Source organism: Cavia porcellus, unplaced genomic scaffold, assembly GCF_034190915.1.
Source record: "Cavia porcellus strain 051 isolate PalLab524CR breed Dunkin Hartley unplaced genomic scaffold, mCavPor4.1 scaffold_26, whole genome shotgun sequence".
Lineage (NCBI taxonomy): Eukaryota > Metazoa > Chordata > Mammalia > Rodentia > Caviidae > Cavia > Cavia porcellus.
This window is the reverse complement of record NW_026947509.1, coordinates 8,418,166-8,438,576: the sequence shown is the minus strand read 5'-3', so window position 1 is coordinate 8,438,576 and position 20,411 is coordinate 8,418,166. Positions and strand designations below refer to the sequence as shown.

Genomic DNA, 20,411 nt, shown 5'->3' with positions numbered 1-20,411 from the left:
GTGCTAATGTTACATGTGTGATGAGACCTTTCGTTCATGATGACTGACACTGAATGTTTTCATATCAATGTCACCTGGGAATTTTTCAATTTCCCCAAGTGTCATAAAGCTGGATTTTGGCCTTATTTGCATAATCTGGTGCTTATTTGCTATTTCTTTACCATTTCTTTTTATGGGGTTTTTTTCAGGTTTTTGACTTGCTGCCATTTTGGTTATTCCTGAGACTGACACTCAGATAATTTACTTGACTTCTTTTTTCTTTTGTGCTACTCAATGCCTTCACACTGAGCTAAATCCGTAGCCTGTGTAATTTATTTTTGAAACAGGCTCTTACGCATTTTCTAAGTTGCCTAGGTTGGCTTGAAATTTGTTGTTTCTTATATATTCCTATAAGATCAGATGCTTCTTTCATAATATGCTTTTGGTGACATTCTAAGCCAGGGATGGAGAACCTTTTAGAGCTTTCAAAGTGACAACAGACAGCTCACTGTGGCACGCCTGCTGGGACTTGGACTTCACTGTAGAACCTTCTCTTTTTCATTCTGGATTCCAAAATATTTTCTGTTTTTAAATTTATTTCTATACTGATTTTTTTTTCCTGATTAGAAGTATAATATTGAATTTTATAACGTGTGGCAGTTTCCCACTTGTATCTCTGTTGGTTTACAAGTTTAAGTCCTCTGTGGTCAAAATATATACTCTGGTTTTAGTCCTCAGAAATTCCTTGAACATTTCTTTATGGCACAAGATCTGATCAGTTTGAGTATATTCAGTTTCCTAAATTTTATTGAGAGTTTTCCAATCTCCTTTTTTCTTTTTTTTTTTTTTTTTGGTCTTTTTCCTTTTTATCGGTACCGGGGATTGAACTCACGACTGCCTGCTTTCAAGGCAGGCACTTATGCCTGCTGAGCTAAATCCCCAGCCCTGCAATCTCCTTTTTTCTTTGCTTTCTATTTGAGATCACACTGTGATCGCTGATGCCAACTTTATAAATTCTTCTTCCTGGGATATTAAGATGAATTATTGCTCTGATATGGCTTAGGTAAAGCAGGGCACTGGCAGTACATATCCTGAGACATTGAATCTCTGAGACAGTGTTCAGTGCCCCTTGGTATCAATTTTTCTCTTCTGCTTCTATACCAAACATCATCAAACTTTCTTCAAAGGGCCAAGAGAGTAAAATACTTCAGGCTTCATGGCCTCTAGGTCTGTAACCCTCTGCTTAGCTCAGCCCTGGTTACACAAAGCAACCATAGACAATACAGAAACAAACAGACATGGCTACATCCCAATAAAACTTTGTTTTAACAAGTTAACCATTGGGCTGCCTTAGTCTGTGGCCCATAATTTGCCAATTCCTCTTCTTTATTCATAGAACCTGTAATTTATAGCTGAGTACATAGCTGCCTAAAATACAAACTGTGTATGTATTAGCCGCTTTTTAAGGCTGTAGTCCTGTGATTAAGCCCTAGAAGGTGGAACATAAGTAAAACGGAGTCAACTTGTGGAAGTTTTTAATCAAGACTGCACCTGATGTTAGTAGACCTGGTGGGATGTATGACAGCTAGAAGCAGAACTCTTACAGAAGAGCTCTCCAAGTTTGTAAATTCCTCCAACACAGTTCCACAGGCGCTAGTGGGAGACACACATATCCAGGATTAGAGGCTTTGTTCCGCGCTGTGATAGCAGTGAGAGTTTTGGCATAGCGGGCCAGTTCCCTGAAGCTCGAATCCCACAGATGGTACAGACAGCCCGCACAGGTGATGCCTCCCTGGACAGCCACCTGAACGCAGGGCATCTACCACCTTCACAGCGAGTTCCAAGCAAGCCCACTGTGCCCAGTGGGAGACCTGGGTAATACAGGCCAAGAAAACTGGACTTGGCATTAGGATTGTCAGTGGCTCAAATCAGAGAATAATGAAGACTTTATGGTTTCAGTACATTAGGCAAGATGTACAAACCCAAGAGTCACATACATAATGGACTTCTCATCATAGTATATTTGAAGAAAAGTGATTGTTGATCTCATTTCCTCCTCCTCCTCCTCCTCCTCCTCCTCCTCCTCCTCCTCCTGGATACCTGGAGAGACTGATGGACGTGTTCAATCATAGTACAATTCTTGAATCAATGTAGATCACAGAAGTTTGAGCAATAATATAGAATACTGAACCTCATATTGGCGACATAGCCAAGATCCCCAGCTACTTGTATGAGGAGTACAGCAAAGGATTAAAATAAGAAACAGAGACAAATTTAATAATACATTATGGGGCTAGGAGGTCAATGCCTCAGGAGGGGCAAAGATGCAGACCCTCCAAACTGGCCTTCTGTGTATTGGGTGTGTGCAATGCAGTGGGTGTCTACAGTGATACCAGAGGGGCCAGCAGAAGATTCTAGGTAGATTCAGAAGTCAATGGCATTGCAAGCAATGGATAAGCCTGGGATGATTTAAGAGGGTGGAGAAGATCTTATGCTAAAACAGATCTTACTCTGCAGTGTTACCATTTTAGTAGTCTGAGTTTAGTGTTAGTGGGTGGGAGAGGCTGGCCATCCCAAGAGTTAATGGGAGGTCTCAAAAGGTGATACCATAATACCGAGCCTCCGTTTATCCCTAGGGAAGGATGCAAAATTAGCCATTGTGAATTTGTGGTCCCCAATATTTTTATACCATGGAATATCACACTAACCCTACCATTTGGAATAAAAAAGAAATCAACTTATTTTTCTTGTTTACATCACTGTTAATTTGAACTTTCTGTCAACTGGAACTGACCTTAATCCCCATGAATATGATATCTAAGCCTCTCTGTGGCTTTCTCCTCTAATTGTTTAGAATATTTTAATATGCCATGGTCACATCCTTTATTTTTTATCTTTGTGGAGATTAGAGTGTGCGCATCTCTAGATCACAAAGGTAAGATCTGAGATGAGTCAAATGCTTTTATTATGTAGTGAGAGGAGAGAAGACACATTTTGAATTATTTTCTTCACTCTAAAGTATGACCTTCTTTACTAACTCAGCTTTGAACAGCAAACTGTTACTTGTAGTGAATTTTAATTCAGCTTTGTAATCTTGGTTTACTTATCCTTTTTGTCTACAATCTCTGGCCTTGTGTTTTGTAGCAATCATTTTATTTTTTCTCTTACACCATGCAGTTTTTAACTCTGTTTTGCAAAACCTGTTTTCAGGAGTTGAAGCTAGGAAGTATTCTCTGACATTTCTATTTTCTTTCCTTTCCTACAGAGGATGCTTTTCAGAGGTCTGCTTTTCATCTGTGTCTGCCATATGTAGATGTGTTTTTCCCCCCCAGGACCTCTATCATTTTCCCTTGCACCCTATCCCAAGTGCAGTGTTAGACACGGTCCCTGTTTACCTCCCTGGAGGACCTGTGGGTTTGGCCCTCTTTCTTCCTCTGGATTAAGACTTCTTTCCAGGTTCAAGTTGGAAAGCAACCAAATTCACGTGCACGCCTTTCCTGGTTCTCTGACACTAATATGTGATGAGAGCGATGAAGAACCAGGCTTCTCATGGTCCTGCCTTGGCCCACCCTTCCCTGCCTGTGCTGAGACTCTCAGGGAGAGCTGCCAGGCCTGCACACAGCCAGCCCGCTGCTCAGCTTCTGCAGCTCAGTGGTGCCACAGGTGCCTGCACAAGATCTTGAACAAATAATGATCCACAAGGAAATTCAAGTTTAATGCTTTTGGTGAGTCAAAGTAAAGGGGGTTTCAGAGCAGCTTGCTTGGACTGAGCATTATCTGCTACTGGGAAGTGTCCAAACGCCTGGCTATGCTGGGTAAGCCCCAGAGCCTCTGCACAAATGAGTCCTTAATGATGCTCCTCTCTGACCCCTGTGCACACAGCAGCTGCAGTTGTGTGAATTTCTACCCGCCACACACACATCCTCAGACAGATCTTCCCTGTGTTTATTAAAGATGGGGAAGAGTTTTTGACAGGCGCCAGGTATATAATTTCTCAAAACAGAAAAGTCCTCTTTTCCTGGTAGAACCAGCATCCATCACACTAAGAACCTAATGCTACACTGCAAAGTTAATATATTTATCACATTACATTAACAGGCTAGCCCTAAGCACACAGCAGGGAGCAGACAAAACTAAAATACTTTGCCATTCATGTTCAAGCTCTTAAAAACACTTGAGCTTTTAAAAATATCACTAGTGATGGTTAATACCTGTAACATAACTGCCACTAGCTAAACATGTCAGCACAAGGTGACATGTTTACTCATTGGTACCCTACATTGGTACCCTACATTGCCAAAGAACTTTTGCTTAAAAGAAATCCACAACTCATAATTACGTGTACAGTACACTAACACATTCACGATAGTCTTAGAGTGATCTTTCAATGCGAAATAACTTATATACTTCTTTTCATTTTAAAGTTATTATAGATTTGCCCAAATTTTACCTATAGAATTGAATACAGTTAAGAATATCCTACCCCTTATTTGTTAAAGATTATGTGTGAATTACCTCTGGATGGTTTTGACTTGTTTGAAATATTTTCTTATCAAATTAACCCTAACTCTTTTATCTTTTTTTACACTGAATTCCAGCAGATTTAAAACATTTTTTTATAAATTTCACTTATCGCTTTACACCTTGAGAACAGTATGCTTCCTGTACAGAACACAGGTAGACATAAAGACATTATTAATATATTGCACAGTTTTAGAAATAAAATCAAGGGCTACTATGCTTCTTATCCAGCTTAATTCAGACTGTTTCTCTTAGTAATTCATACTAACAAGCAAGTTGCTAATGGCTATAAAATCTTTTAATACCATAGTAAATGGTTTTAACATATTCAGTTTTGTACTTGATTTATTTATTCTTATATTAATTCACTTTTATCTCTCTATAAAATATACATTTATTAAATAAAGGAATAGTTTATTCAACTTTTTAAGAGTAGCCTATTCAACAAACAGGTCAAAGTTTCTCCTGTATTTGTAACAATCTTCACATAATTTGTTTACTAAGACTATAGCTAATTAATGATTTGTTTTTAAAATATAGTTTAAAAGAGACCTTGTATTTTGGCCATGGTGAGATAAATGTTTCTGATACATTCTTCTTTTCAGAACAAATGTGTAAGTTAAATGGATGCATGTAAGTGTATCATCCAAAACAATATATACACAGTTAAATGCATTTTTTTTCCTATATTGTGCGGACATGCCACTCATACAGTTTTAAAGGGTAATACACCTTAAATTATTTCATTTTTATGTAGTCTCAGTGTTCATATAATTTCTATATGGTTCAAAAATAATAAAGGAATATATTAGGTATTAGGGCTATAATCTTCTATATATCAGTAGTCAACAGTAATGTATTTGACAGTCTTTCATCTGTAAGTTTTAAGTAAATTAAGAATTATATATATGTGCTTATAATCAATTATACTTTGAAAAGTAATGACAAATAAACACTCCCTTGTATTTTGGAATCCAAAGTATTTTACATACACAGGTTTTTAAATTTGAGCTCAGGAAAGTTCCAGAGCACCTGACTGTGAAGTAGCTTGTGTGGAAATTCACATCATGCTCTTAACCGAGTTTAGTTGGAGAAAAGGAAGGTAGTCCAAAAAATACATCTTGAATAATTTTGGTTCAAATACAGACATTAGCCGGGAGGTTAGCTCAGCTGCATAAGCACCTGTCTGACAAGCGTGAGGTTGTGAGTTTGAGCTCTGATACAAAAAAAAAAAGACATTAAATATTAAATTTAAATTAGTAAATGTGTTTATAATTTTTCCAAACCTTGTAGGAAGAGTTGGTATAAGAAAATAATGCATTCATTTTTTGTAGAATATTTTATAATGTATTTTAATGTTTTAATATATGGACTTATGAAAAACACTGATAAAACACTCGGAAAGGGAGATGTCATATAGGTAAAAATAATATCACATAAAAATCATCCACTTAAAATATCTGGGCTAAATCTAGCTAAGGATTTTGTCTCAATGATTTTGGAATCAGTATCTGTTACGAGAGGAATGAGCGTGATGAGGAAAGCTTCCAAGTAGAGCTGAAAATTAATTTAAGACTAGTAAACACTTGGTGCACTGGTTACCTGTTACCTTATTTATATAATACTAACCTGTGCCTGTCAATGATGTCTAAATATTTGCGATGAAAAGTGAGGGACTCCTGACGCCCTCCCCGCTCTTTGCAGCTGTGTCGCCCTTGCAGAGTCCCCCTGCTCACCCCTTCTTTGTTCTGGTAACTGATCTGCCGCCTTCTCTCAGTTTATCAGTTTTCAGTGTCAGCCATTCAACGATGACCTTCAGTTGTGGTCACAGACTCACTCGTGCACCGTTTTCTCCGCATCTTCTTGGAGTGTTCAGGGAATGACCAATAAATATGGTGATTACTAGTGTTTAATTTTTTAAAAATTTATCACAGTAAAAGACCCATTGCCATTAGTCTCCTTACTTGGAACAGTCTCATCCTGTTGCTCTTGACACTTTCTGAAGCAGCTCAGAAAGTCCTGTTTGGTGAGTGTCATTTTTTGGCTGGTAGCTGGAAGTGCTTCAAAATGTTTAGGGCAATTTCTGTCAAAAAAAAAATTCTTTTGTTAATTAAAAACATTATAAATGTTGAATAAATAAACATTCAAGCATCACAGTTTTTCACAGGTGGAGAGATTGTTTCTTACCAAATCAAGCAGTGTTCTGCCCTGGTCCCTTCTGTAGCTCTTTGTATTTCCTGGAGTTATGGCTTGCCTTTCCTTCCATTCATTAGCTCAGTTTTCTTCACCATTTTGTCTTCTCTTCTTACCTTGTGATAACATTCAGTACTGTTTTTATGTCTGAAAATTCCATCTCACTAACTGGTATGGAATATTAGATAGAAAGTTGCTCTTATTGTAAGTCATTATTTGTTGTTCTGATTGGGGAAAAGTTTTTGCATTATTTTTTCTGAATTCTTTTCTTTCCATTTTCTCTGATCCTCTTTACTGAAGCTCCAATTGTCAGATATCAAGTTATCTAATCAATATTCAAGTTTGTTTCTTACATCTTTTATTTCTATTTCCTTGTCCTTTTAACTTTCTGAGAAACTCCTTGGTGTTAGATTTCAATTATCCTGTCAAATTGTGTTTCTTGCTTTCATGCTGTTACTTCACTAAAGCTCTCTTTAATCCTTTCACTTTTTCAAATAACAGCCTGTATATGATCAATAGATGCAATATCCTTTTCTAATGTCTGAGTATTCACATTAGATTTTAATGATTTCATTCTGCTTTTTGCATCCTCTCAAATTCATCTAAATCATTCGCTTGCTTATCTCTAGCTCTCTTTTTAATTTGGAGATTTTCTGATCTGCTCATATTTTTTCTTTTTCTGTTTAATAATGTGGCACAGAATTACTAGTTGAAATCATTGCATACTTCAGTTGGGTTTATTGATGGGTAGTTTTTACTATAGAGAGGCTGCGTTCTGTGGGGAAGAACCATTGTCTATAGCCATATGGTTTTTCCAACGAAAGAACCTGTCTAACACCTCCCCACATATTCTGCTCTTGTGAGATCGGAGATGGGAATAAAATGAAATCCTCACCCTTCAGGATGGGGATTTTTACTTCATCCTTAGCACAGCGATCCCGTCTATTCACAGCATGATGCTGTGGATAATTCAAAACCCTTTCTATATGGTGCATTTCCTATCCATGAGTTTCAAATTTCTCTCTGAAGACCTGGTAACTAAGTTTTCTTGTAACAAAGTGACAATAAACAGATTAACAGGAGAAAAAACACAAAATCTTATTAACATGAACCTGGAAGAAGGCTCAGATGACAGAGGAGGAGCCTCTTCCTAAGAGGCAGAGAGTGGGGAATGGGTCAGTTTCAGGGACAGGAGTTTTAGGGACTGAAACGGGATTAAATATCTCACAATGCTCTGGGGCAGAGTTTCCCCGTGTTGGATTTGCCATGTCTTCCTCCCTGTTAGAAACTTAGTCTGCCTTGGTTAATGGCATTTCAGTAATAAGAAGAGGAAATTGTGCTTGTCTTTGGCAATCTGGTCCTCAGGTGGATAAGTGAATTTCGGAGAAAAATTTGTTCAGCACTGGTCCTCCCCAGGTACTCTTGGCTTCAGTTTGTAGTCTGGGTTATCATTTTCTGAGTCCTGGTGCATGCTCCCTGTGGTAAAAGTTTAATTTATAAATTAGGTATAGTAAAAGATTAAAAATAATACCTGAGAGTAAAATACAACTGCTATGACAATATGTTGTAATAAAAGTCATTCAAAAATTGTGAGTTGCTTATTTCTAAAAATCCTCACTTAATACTTTGGGACCGTGGTTGATAGGCATACCTGAAATTTCAGGATGCAGCACTTCGAATGAGGGGAAGCCACCCTGCACACCGTTATCCACCCCACAGGTGCAGTGTGCAGTGTGGTGGCTGTGGGGGATCTCCTTCTCTGGTGTTTGAAGTCCAATATTGTTCTCACTGTTTTGTTTTGTTCTGACTTATTGTTTGGCTTTATTCAGTGCTCTGTTTTGATTGCTTCTGTTCTGTTTTGTTTGGTTTGATTTTGCTATATCTGATGGAATGGACAACTATTGTGAAGATGACAAGATACACTATGGTAGCCATTATTGAGTTCTTAACATCCCGCTTTGAAGTTCTGTAGCAATTTCACTACTTTGGTTTGATTGGCTTTGTTCTGTTTTGCTTAATTGGGTTTTATTATCTTTAAAATAAAATATTAAAGAATTCAGATGAGGGGGGAGCTACCTTAAAGTACACACCCAGTGGACCCCCACCTGCCCCAAAGAACCCCTCCCACCCTAGGAGGGGCGGAGGCATGAGGAGTTCGCTGAGGACAGCCAGGTGGGGAGGGCGGAGCAGGTGCTCCTTGTGAGCCCTCCAGCCCAGCCCTGCACCTGCGCTGCGTGCTGAGCCACCTGACGTCCCCAGCGCCCACTGCGCCTCGGGCGGGTAGAGGAGTGCACTCCTGGGCGGTCCTCTCCTCCGAGGTCCTGTTTGCCACTCTACTTAGACCTGGTGTCTCCCCTTGTCCATCACTCATCATAAGCTGTCATCTGAGGCCTTTGCTGTCTTGTAAGTCCATTAAGATGGAATTTCCTGGGTGTTCATGATTCTCCAAGTCTGAGCTGTGCATTTCTGAGAGGATTAAGTAAAATTCCATCGTGCGGCCATTTAGTCAGCTCGTGAGCGATTTCAATACATAGGTCAACACAACTTTTACAGGAAGGCTTTTGAAATAATGGCAGTCATGTAATATGTTTTTGTGTCAGTTTCTATAATATTAGGTTATTTCATAACATTTCAGGTATAGTAATATGAGTATGACTATATTTTCTTGCTAAAAACATAACACCACAGCATTCTAGTCTAATCTGTAGGATTTCATTTTCAAGTTTATTTGAATATCCTAATGGGTGGAATAACACAGAACGTCTAGACCCCCTCCCCCAGAACCTTGTCACCTAGTAGTGAGTGAGATGAAATTTTTGAGATTATTGTAATGTAAAACAAACAAAACATAAAAAGGGACAAGAGAAGAGAATGATGATGCACCATAGATACTCCAGCAGAGAAACTGAATTTACATCTGGAGAGAGGATTCCTAGAGGAAGCAGCATTTTTCTATGAGACAATCTTTGCGCAGATTTGGTGCCTGCTAATAACTTAATAGATATTTGCTAAATATGATTACCCTGTTCGGCTTGGCTGGTTGACAATCTTCCTCCCCATTTCTGTTAGGGGTAAATACTCTCCTCTCTAACACAGTGTATTGGCAGCAATCAGATTCACTTATGCTTGTCTTAGTTTTCCTGAGAGAAATCAACAAAAACATTTCTATAAAGAACATTCACCATTCAATGACAGTTATTGATATATCCTATAATTACAAGGATAGAAATTCTTCCTGTGAGAATTTCATTATATTAATGATGCATGTGTATTATTAAGAATTATAAGTATTGAGTAATAAAGCTTCAAGTTCACATGTTCCCAGATGTTATTTTGGGGCTACTAGATTAGCAATTTTTCAAAAACGTAAGCAGTAATTAGAAATCTTTCATAATTTCTTTCAGAAACCACACTTGATTTTAATTCTTTCACTTGAAAAAGCTTGTAAGAAAAAAAAAAACTGTCAGAACTATTGACATTTTTATAGCTTTACAAAATTAGGCATAATTAAAATGAAATGTTTGTCGCATAAATTAAACTGCAATTAATATGTTTTCTGCCGCTGCTTGAAGGATAAGATTAAAATGGTGTTGTTAGCTGACTCCCTGCTGTGAGACTAATTTCTTGATTTTTATACCACACATTATCAGACCTATTCTCAGCATAAGAGAGGAAACCAACAAGTAGAAAACACTGTTTGATGGAAATGCTATACAGAAGGAGATAAACTGACTTTTATGCTGGCAAGGCAGTATTGCGTTTTATTTTAAGATCTGATGAGTAGTCGGTTCCCAGGGTAAGATTTGCACTTTTAAAGCCACTAAAAGAAGTAGAAAATTGCTTTTCATTTTAGTTAGCTGTGCCTTTGAAATTAGCCAGCTCTTGTTTCAGAAGCGTTTGCTTTTTCAGGAGAGAATTAGAAAATGAACCAGACGTGTGCATGGACCTCCCTGCCAGCTCACCAAGAATGCATGATAAACACCATTGTCAAGGCTCAGGGTGAACAATTTTCAGAAAATTGCATTGTCTTCAGAGAGGGGCAGTTTTTCTCACCAGATCCCACAGTCACAAAACAAAAAACAAAACCAACAAAAAAAACCCACACCTCTCCTCCACAAAAGTCTGTGTTTGCTCTTGAAAAGAAAAGAACTCAGCTACCACTTTTCAGACAAATGCACCGCGTGTTCTTCCTATGTGAGCTTTTCTCTGGCTGGTTACTTGGTGACATTAGCCCCCATGTGTGGTGTCAATGAAGGAAACAGGTAACCATTACTAATAGTCTTTATTTGTCCGAATGTCCCCGTTGGGCAGTGCTGCTTAAGCAGTAGAAACGCACCAATGGGAATTAGAAGCCGGGGTCGGCCGGCTACTGCACACCTCTTCCGGGAAGGAAGGGAAATGAACAGAGGATGAACAGAGGGTGGGTCCTGCAGGACCAGCCTGCCCCTCCTGCTGCCCGCACCAGGAGGCGCTGAGAAGCCCTGTGCTGTGCACCGCAATGCCAAGTCACTGACAGGGCTCAGGTGCTAGTTGCAGAATTTTACCCCCAAAATATTTTAGAACATAAAGAAACCCCAATCTTTTTAGGGTAGCTTAGTGGGTTTTGGCCACTTGAAGTGACACTGTTATTGTCGTAACAAAGTGAGAGCTAGTGGCTCTTGTTTGTGTGATTTCATCCTCACGTCCTTCAGTTTTGTGCTGGGGGTCGCCTGATCACGTTGCAAGCCCGTCCCTTACTCCGCAGTCCTCTCCCTGCCTCCTCGGTCTGCTTCCGTTTGTCATCATTCTTCTGCTCTCCCTTCCTCGGTCCCTCTTCCTTCCTTCCTTTCTTCCTTCCTTCCTTCCTTCCTTCCTTCCTTCCTTCCTTCCTTCCTTCCTTCCTTTATTTCTTTCTTGTTCTTCTTAGCTTTCTTTTCATACCAAAAATTTCAGCTCCACAAAGACAGGAAATTTTGACTTGTTAATTGCTGGGTCCCTACTGAGTAAAATAATATTTTACTTAAGTAGGCACTTAATCAAAATTAAAGAAAGCTTAGGTAAATGAATGTGTGAAAACCTATCCTACAAGAAGAGCAGAGGGAAGTTAGCTCAACAAACATGATCTTTCCAGAGGGTAATCTGAAAATCTAGATGGAGTAAATGACCATGAGAACACTGTTTACTCATGCTTCATTAGTACATTATTTACATCACAGAATGATGCGGAAGTGATATTTCTCTCATTAAACTAAACTTCAATTTACAATTTATACAGATTGAGTATTTCTCAACTGAAAAGCCGAAGTCTGAAACGCCCCAAATGTAAGACACTTACTGTCCAATGATGTGAGGCTGCAAGTGCAAAATTCCATATCGTGAAACTTTTGTTTCATGCAGAAAATTATTTAAAATGATTGTAGAAAATTTCATTTGGCTATGTGTACAAGGTGTTTGTGATCATAATTGAGTTTATATTTGGACTAGGTCCCAGCACCAATTGCCTTTATGTATAGGCAATTATTCCAAACACACACACACACACACACACACACACACACACACACACACACATCCCTCCTGATTGCAAGCATTTTGGATGAGGACTATGGAGCCTGTATATGGTTAGCATTCATAGGATTATTTACAGTCCACCCATGAGTTTTGAATTGCTTGGTTATCTTACATATTTATGTTCATATTCATTTGTTCAATTGTTCAGTACTATTTATGTACTAGGAGGTGCAGTAGCTAAGGTTCGTGTCCCGGGAGTCATAGTACCAAGCAAAGATTATTTGCTTGTGAATCTAGGCACTGTCTTTCTTACAAAATAATATGACACTGAGAAGTTCCAGAACTTCTATAACTCAGATAACTGCCTGTGTACCCTTGTCAAAACTATAGAGACACTTGCCACTGCTGTCTTCTGTGTGTAATCAGTCTCATGGAACCAGTCCGGTGCCCTGGCATCGTAGCCCATGTACAGGAACAAAGAGCTTTGCAACAGAGGAAGTTTCTTCATGATTGGTCAAGAGTGAGACCAAAAGCCCACCTCTGAAGTCAATCTTTCTCAGGCTAAGATTTGAGGATAAGGAAGCTAGATGGTCTGAGATCTGGGCTGTAGTGAGTAGAGATGAAATAATTCATAATTCACACATGTGTAATCAGTCTTCTTAAATCATCACAGAATGTATGTTCAGACAATGGAATTAGTGGTAATTTGAGCATGGAGTTTGGGCCCTTAATATCTAAAAGTCACCTATCTACATCCTGTGCTGGCCCATGAGAACAGTTGGTGGTTCCATCAAAAGTAGTCAAGTCTTTGAAAAGGAACCTCAGCAAATACACCTCAGAGGTGTCCTCTACAGCAAAGCCAGCAGGATGATAGTAACAGTTGCTCAATTGGGTAACCTCCAAAATTAGTGATTTTTAAAGTCAACAAAAACAGCAAACTAAGCAAGTAAAGCTAGAGGACATATTGAGGTTTTTGCTCAACTTCAAGAGCAAAATTTGATCTTGTAGGGGAAACACTGAGTGATCTTTTAAGCCTGCTTGTGAACCCACTCAGGAAATGCTTGTGATTAAAATAGCACATTCATCCAAAAGCTCTTACCATCCCGTTTTTCATTCTAAGTGAAATATCTTTGCAGTATTTTAAAGGTGAATATGTAAAAGTGTTTTAGGCTGAGCGTCATGAGCATAACTTTTGTTTCCACCATGCTGTTCAAACCCAGAGGCACCAGCACTAGTTAAAGAGCTCACTAGCATTGCATTGAAGCCTATGGTGTAAGGATGCCATTGTGATATCAGGTGAAAAGCCTTACATAACTAGATAAACAGTGCAGCTGCTAACCTAAAGTAATCCTACACTGAGGGGTGAGCACCTGGAAATTTGCTCTTTGTCATTTTGACTTGGGTTTGAAAATGGACCTGGGCTACATTCCAGCTCAAAGAGCCGTTCACTTCCAAAGATTCCTAAATTGTCCCAAGGAGCTCATTCTGGCAGTAGATTATTTGTGTTTGGCTGGGCATCCTAATAGCAAAGCTGTCTGCTCTGGCAAGCAAGGGGTATGGCAGGATGTAGAATTACCTTCCCTAGTGTTTTTTCTTGATGAGGTTATTTTTCAGAAGAGCCAGTTCCCTACCCCCACTTAGCCAGTGACACTGGACGAGAGGCGAGCAGGTGGTTTTCTGCAGCTCTGAAAGAGTCAATCATAGCAGGATGACGGTTCTGAGTCGAAAGCAAGTTCTTAAGAAATAATCAGGATGAAACTTTTCTGCAAACCAGAGGTATCTAAGTGGCACATCCACTCCTTCCTACACCAGAGCTCAGAGTCATTGGCTGGCCTGGGCTAAGGGAGAATGTCACTGTATGTCAACGCTGCAAGTAGAAAAGACTTTCTAAAAGATTTTCCTTTAGATTACGAATTTGAAATCAGTCTTTATTATCAGTGCAATTGTCAGCGACTGTGGTCTGATACCAGATGGGACTCAGCTCTTGGTGCCATTGGTTGGATGCTGACACACAGCCCAACATCCTGTGGATGCCCACGTTAGTGGATCCCATGGGACACACAGAGGCAGAAATCAGAGTTCAGAGATGCTTCATAATACCAGAGGAGCCCCAAAGCGAGCACATAAGAAGACCCAAGGAATTCAGTGAAAAATATTAGAGGTTTTTAAAAATCTCATTTATGTGCATGTCACATTATAACACTACAGTATTATACAGATAATATATATATATATATATATATATATATATATTTATTTATCAGTACTGGGGATCGAACTCACAACCGCCTGCTTGTAAGGCAGGTGCTTATGCTGCTGAGCTAAATCCCCAGCCCTACACAGATATATTTAATCCAAATGAGTAATCATATTTAGTGCTCATGATTCTTACTCAAAATGGGTTTACTCCTGAGGAAGTGACTTTTCACCATTTGTTCTGAATTCGTCTAAGTGCAAATGGAATTTACTTCATTTGATTTTTGAAAGAACCTAATACATTGAATGGGAATAGACTTCTGCAGTTGAAGGAGGGGAAGAAATTGGAAGGTCGAAACCAGGTATTCTATGGAACTTAATCTTCACAATGGGGTCAAGTGATAGATAAGTCCCCATTTCACAGGTAAGGAAATGGAGTGGGTCGGGGAATGGTTCCTGTACTTCTGTGTTGTGACACAAACTACAGAGGATTGACACCATTTCTCCCTCAGCAGAATTCACCGGTGAGATTATTAGCTTTTCTGAGGATATTAATTACTGGTTCAATTTTTTAAAACTGTATACAGTACAGCCTTGTTCAGATCATTCATTTCTTGTGTGGATTTCAATAGATTGCTTCTTTAAAACAATTGGTCCATTTCAACTAAGCTACCCAATTCATCTTCGTAGGTTCCTCTAGTATTCCTTTACTAGAGTCACAAGCAGTGATCTGTTTCATTTCTGGTATTAGTAATTTGTTTTTCTCTTTTTGGTCTTGGTTACCTTGATTAATGAGTTTATCAACTTTACTAATGTTTGGAAGGAAGTAATGTTTCACTGATGCTTTCGGTTTTCCATTTTCAATTTCATTGATTTCTGCTCTGATTTCATTATTTCTTTTCTCCTTATTTGGATAGAATTTGCTTTCATTTTCCTAGTTGCCTAAAGTAGAATTGATTATTGATTTTAGATCTTTCTCCTTTTCTGCTGTGTTCATTCAATGCTGTACATTCCTCTGTAAGCATTACCTTTGCTTCCTTCAGTAAACTAGTTTGACAAGGTTTAATTGACAGTTTTATTTAAAGTATTTTTTATTTCTCTTGAGATTTCCTTGACCCCTGTGTTATGTAATCTTCAAACATGTGGAAAGGCTGTCTCTGTTCTTAGGCTGCTGGTCCCTAGTTTCATTCCGCCATGGCCTGAGAGCGTACTTCGTGTGCTTCTTCTGTTTTAAACATGTTAAGGTGCATCTGATAGCTGGCCCTGGACACGTCTATCGTGGCGAATGCTCCCTGTGAATTTGAGGGTGATATTCATTCTGCTGCTGTTGGACACCTTGACATCCAGATCTGATTGACAGTGCTGTTCAGTTCCATTATACCCTTGCTGATTTTTTATGTGCTGGATCTGTCAGTTACCAGGACAGGGGTGTTGAACTCTCCAACTACAGTAGTAAACTCATCTATTTCTTCCTGCTGTTCTATTAGTTTTCGCCTCATGGATTTTGACATTCACTCGCTAGGTACATGCACACTAAGGACTGCTGTGTCTCGTGGAGACTCGAGCACTTTGTCACTGTGTAATGGCCTGCTGTATCGCTGATACTTTTCCTTCTTCTGAGGTCTGTTTTGTCTGAAATTAATACAGCAAGTCCCGCTTTCTTTTGGTGAGGATTATTATGGTATATCTTTCTCTCTCCCTTTCATTTCGTGTGGGGTTTTATATTTAAAGTGGGTTTCATGTAGATGGACTTTTGCCTCTTCCATTTCATCCTTTTTTGGGTGTATTTAAGCTGTTCCCTTTTAAAGTTGGATTCATGTTTTCAGTTCTGACTCTCTCTTGCTCTTATTGTTTTGCTTTTCTTTTCATAAATTTAGGCTTTCTGGTTCTCATTAGGCATTTTATATGATTCCATTTTTCTCCCTGATCTCAGCTTACCAATTATCCTTTCTTTAAAACATTTTTTAGTAGTTTCTCTAAGGGTGTGGAATTTATTTTTACAACGAGTTCAAATCTGCATTCCACACTTGCTCACAGATGAGTCCTGGGTTCTCCTCCAGAGTCTTCTGTGACACTGCGTCCCTAACGGTCTCACTCCCAAGACATGATGCCCATGCACACTTCTTGTTATTTTAAAACAGAACTGTTATTCTTATTGTAAGCAAAACTGTCACCTGTTAGGTCAGTGAAGAATAAGAAAATGAGCAGTATTATTTTACCTTTCTTTCTCTAGTACTCTTCATTTCTTTGGGTACAGCTGAACTTCTAACCTGTATCATTTTCTTTCCCTAATAAAACTTTTTGTTGTTGTTGTTAGCATTGCTTACAAAGTAGGACTACAGTTTGGAAGTTAAATAAAGTATTAGTTGATATTTATAAAAATGAAGCTATTTTCAGTTGTAGGTTTCAGTCTTCACCAGTTTGCCAACCTGAGGAAATCACTATCCCACTTACAAAGACACCAGAACTTCATGCACTAGCAGTTAATAGTGGCGTGGATTATGTCCATGACACACTCCATACTACAGCACCTGCAGCTGCTGCCTGCACCACGCTGGCCTCCAGCTGCCTTCATGCTTGCAATGGGAACATCAGCAACAGCAAAAAGCAGGAATAGAGATGCTAAGTGCTAGATGAAAATTCACTTTGTTGTAGGAAATTCTACCGTGTTCATGCCACTTAAGAAGGAGGTGACCAGAGCTCTGGGAATGCCCAGTGCACCTGGCTTTCAGTCCACAAGGCTCCAGAGTTGACGTGCTAATTTTGTTTTCAGTTTTGAATGGGATATTGGAAGTGCAGTTAAACTATATGTCTCTAGTGATTTATATAATCTCAGTTGTAATGACAAAAATAAGACTATCTCCGTGGTAATCTTTGATCTTTTTCCTCCTAGGATTTCCAAACTGTTTTCTCATCATTTGACCTCTTCTCAAAGTATGGAAAATCATATTCAAAAGCTGGAGAGATTGTTTAAAAGGTATGCATTTTTGCTAAGAAGTACTTCAAAATGTATGTTAAATAAATAATCACAGAGATTGACTTAACTGTCAAGCACTTGACCCCATTAATGCCTTTTGTTTTCAACATTTAAAAATAAATAGGTTTTATTTTTCAAATGTCTTCTCTAAAGTGGACCAAAAGATGGGCCTGGTGGAACAAGCCTGTAATCCCAGTCTTCCGGGAGGATAAGCCAGGAGAACTGCAAGTTCAGGTCAAGCTGGGCTACAAGGCAGCTTAGTGAGACTCTTCTCAAAGTACAAGATAAAAGGGCTTGGGCTATAGCTCAGTATAAAGACTCTAGGTTCGACTGGCAGGTCCAGAAAAGGCTCAGAAATACATGAATAAAACTGACAAAAATCAGAGGTAATTTTTATTTTAAATTAAATAAATAAATAAAGCATATTGATGATGTCTGAAAACTGAAATATTCAGTTGATACAATATCATTTAATATACTATCTTCAACATGTGCATTATTTGAAATACAAGATGTTAACAAATTGGATTCTAGGATCTTTGATTATCAAAGATCGCAGGATAGACAAACCAAAGATAAACCAAGGTCAAGATAACCATGAAAGTCAAGAATAAGATGATGCTGTTTGTAGCAAGGATTTTAGAAGAGAGAAATGATTATTATTGACATGAGACTCGTAGAAAGCATTTTTTGGCATTTTTGGCTAAATTTAAAGGAGGTGTTAGATGAAGTTAGTGAAGGGCCCAACAGTGGAAACGGTATGAGCAATCACACTCACTGGAATGCCTCAGTGTCCTCCCACGTCATAAAGCAAGGGGAGAAACATGGGGTGCATACAGTCAAGGGACTCTGTCACCCTAAGATGAGTGTGACTGTCCCCTCTGTTGCCCTGGTAACCCTGCAGGCTTCAACTTGAAAATTAATATGTGAAACTCAGTCACCAATATTTATCTCTTAAGTCCTGCAAAGGAATACATGAGGGGAAATTTAAAATATTCTGAGCTAACAGAAAAATGTATATATAATACCAAGTGGAATTGCTGCTTCAAATGTCTGTAAGGTATGTTCAAATGTTCCACTGGAACATTTACCTTGTATTTGTGACCCACAGTATGAATAAAGTGTCTCATGTTTGTGCCTGAGTTCAGATTGTAATTCAAAGATGTATTAATCCCATTTATAATTGTGAAATATTGAAAACAACTTGAAAATTCATTAATATATGCTAAGTGAGCAAATAACATAACACAATTCTACATGGATGTTAAAACATTGACATAGATCTTTATGAATTAACTTGAAAAAATGCTTACAATGTCTAAGAAAAGGCTCTATTGAAAAACTAGTCTGTATAATTTTATATCATAAAAGATTATATATAAGTACATATATGTGTATAAAAACACTTTCATATGTTTATATATTAAATATATAATGTATACATTTAATTAGATATGTGAATGGTAATTTTCTCTGAATGATATGATTACAGGTAATTTTTTAAAAATACTTTCTTGGTACTTTCATTGTTTGATGTTTTTATATAATCAGACATGAGTGAAGTTTTAAAACAAAATACTCTAATAAGGAATAATTGTTCTACCAATTACAAAAATGTCTTAACTTTATTCTACTTAATCATAATAATTTAGAAATGATTATCTTTCTCCCAAAGACAAAATAATTACTTGCCAAATTATTTTTTGCTGAAAGACAAGGATGAGTAACAAATGTTCCACATTATTTTTAATTAAAAAGAGTATGCCATGCAGAGATAAGTATGTGACAAAAATTAAAATATCTTCTAACTCCTTTCTTGGATTTTTAAATATTTCGTGAGTTGACAACATTATCAAAATGCCGTGTCTTCTTCTTAGATGGGCAATGGATGTCTGGGGCTTCATTTTGGTAAGTGGAAGATGGCAGCCTTAGTTAAGAAGGTTTAATCTGACCCAATACAGCACAGCGCTCTTGTTCTTTATAGAGGAGGCCAAGATGGGGCCACTGGCCCCAGACTGTTGAATAAAGATGCTGTGCTCACGTGGAAAGCTTTCTATTTGATTGCTCCAGCTTCTTGTAGCTCATCCCTGTAATTTAGCTGATGTCTCTTCCACCAATATTGCATTCCGGCCTTGACTGGGCTGATATGACTCTTTTTATGTTCATTAATTTGTTGTTATAACTGGTCATTTTCTGTAACTTTTGATGGTTCCCAAAAGCAATTTTGTCTTAATCAGAATGTGCTGTCTTATCCAAGTGCTTTGCCATCCTTTTGGGCCCATTCATCTTTTCAGGCAGAAACAGTCCCTTTAGTGATTAGAGAAAAATCATCAATATGAAGAGAAACCATCAGTTGTGATTTTATGAATTAGATAAGGTATCCAATTCAATTTGCTGTTGATGTGAATTTTCTTGCACTATATGCTTCACAGTTGTCTCTAATTTCTCTTTGTTATAGGTTTGGTCCAAGGTGTCTTTCTGATAAAATAAGGTTCAATTTTCAGAGCAGATGAGTTTTAATTAAATTGCTTTTTAGGCATGAAAAGCAATGCACAGTTCTCTTCTGTAAGAATGTAGTATATAAATGACCCAAATCACTGAGAAAAATAAAATGAAAATGAAAACTAAATATAGTTAACACTAAGATTGAGAAAGGGGTAAAATTCCACTGTCTTTTTGCAGGAGTAGTAGTATCTCAGCATCTGTGTAAGGAAAAGTAAATTATATGAGGAAATCATGGTAAGTATATGAACAATGTATGTGCTTGTCAGAGTTACAGTTTTAGCTCAAAAAGAAAAATTATTAAACCTTGTCATTCAGCTAGGTGTTATGGGAATTTATGATCCTTTTAAGTTTAGTCATAGTCAGTTGCCGAATAAAACACTATTAGTATCTTTCTCTTGGTTAAATTGCCCTTTGACTAAACATGCTACATCGACTGTCCCTGCCCACAAGCAGGTGTTTTCCTGTGCTTTTTATAACTGAGGTAGATTTTCTGAACGCTTCCTGTCCGTAGAACACATTTGATCAGCAAGCTGAAGTGTAGACATGTCAC

At 38.1% G+C, this 20,411-nt stretch overlaps 1 protein-coding gene across 2 annotated transcripts in view; it reads left to right on the top strand.

Moving 5' to 3' along the window:
* The window catches only part of Spata17 (spermatogenesis associated 17), a 201,362-nt gene that overhangs the window by 148,154 nt on the left and 32,797 nt on the right, over positions 1-20,411 (top strand). For both annotated transcript variants that reach the window (XM_023566997.2, XM_023566996.2), the window contains one exon: positions 17,273-17,356. In XM_023566997.2, coding sequence (XP_023422765.1) covers positions 17,273-17,353 — 81 coding nt within the window. In that variant the 3' untranslated portion in view covers positions 17,354-17,356. The remainder of the gene's footprint in view (positions 1-17,272; positions 17,357-20,411) is intronic.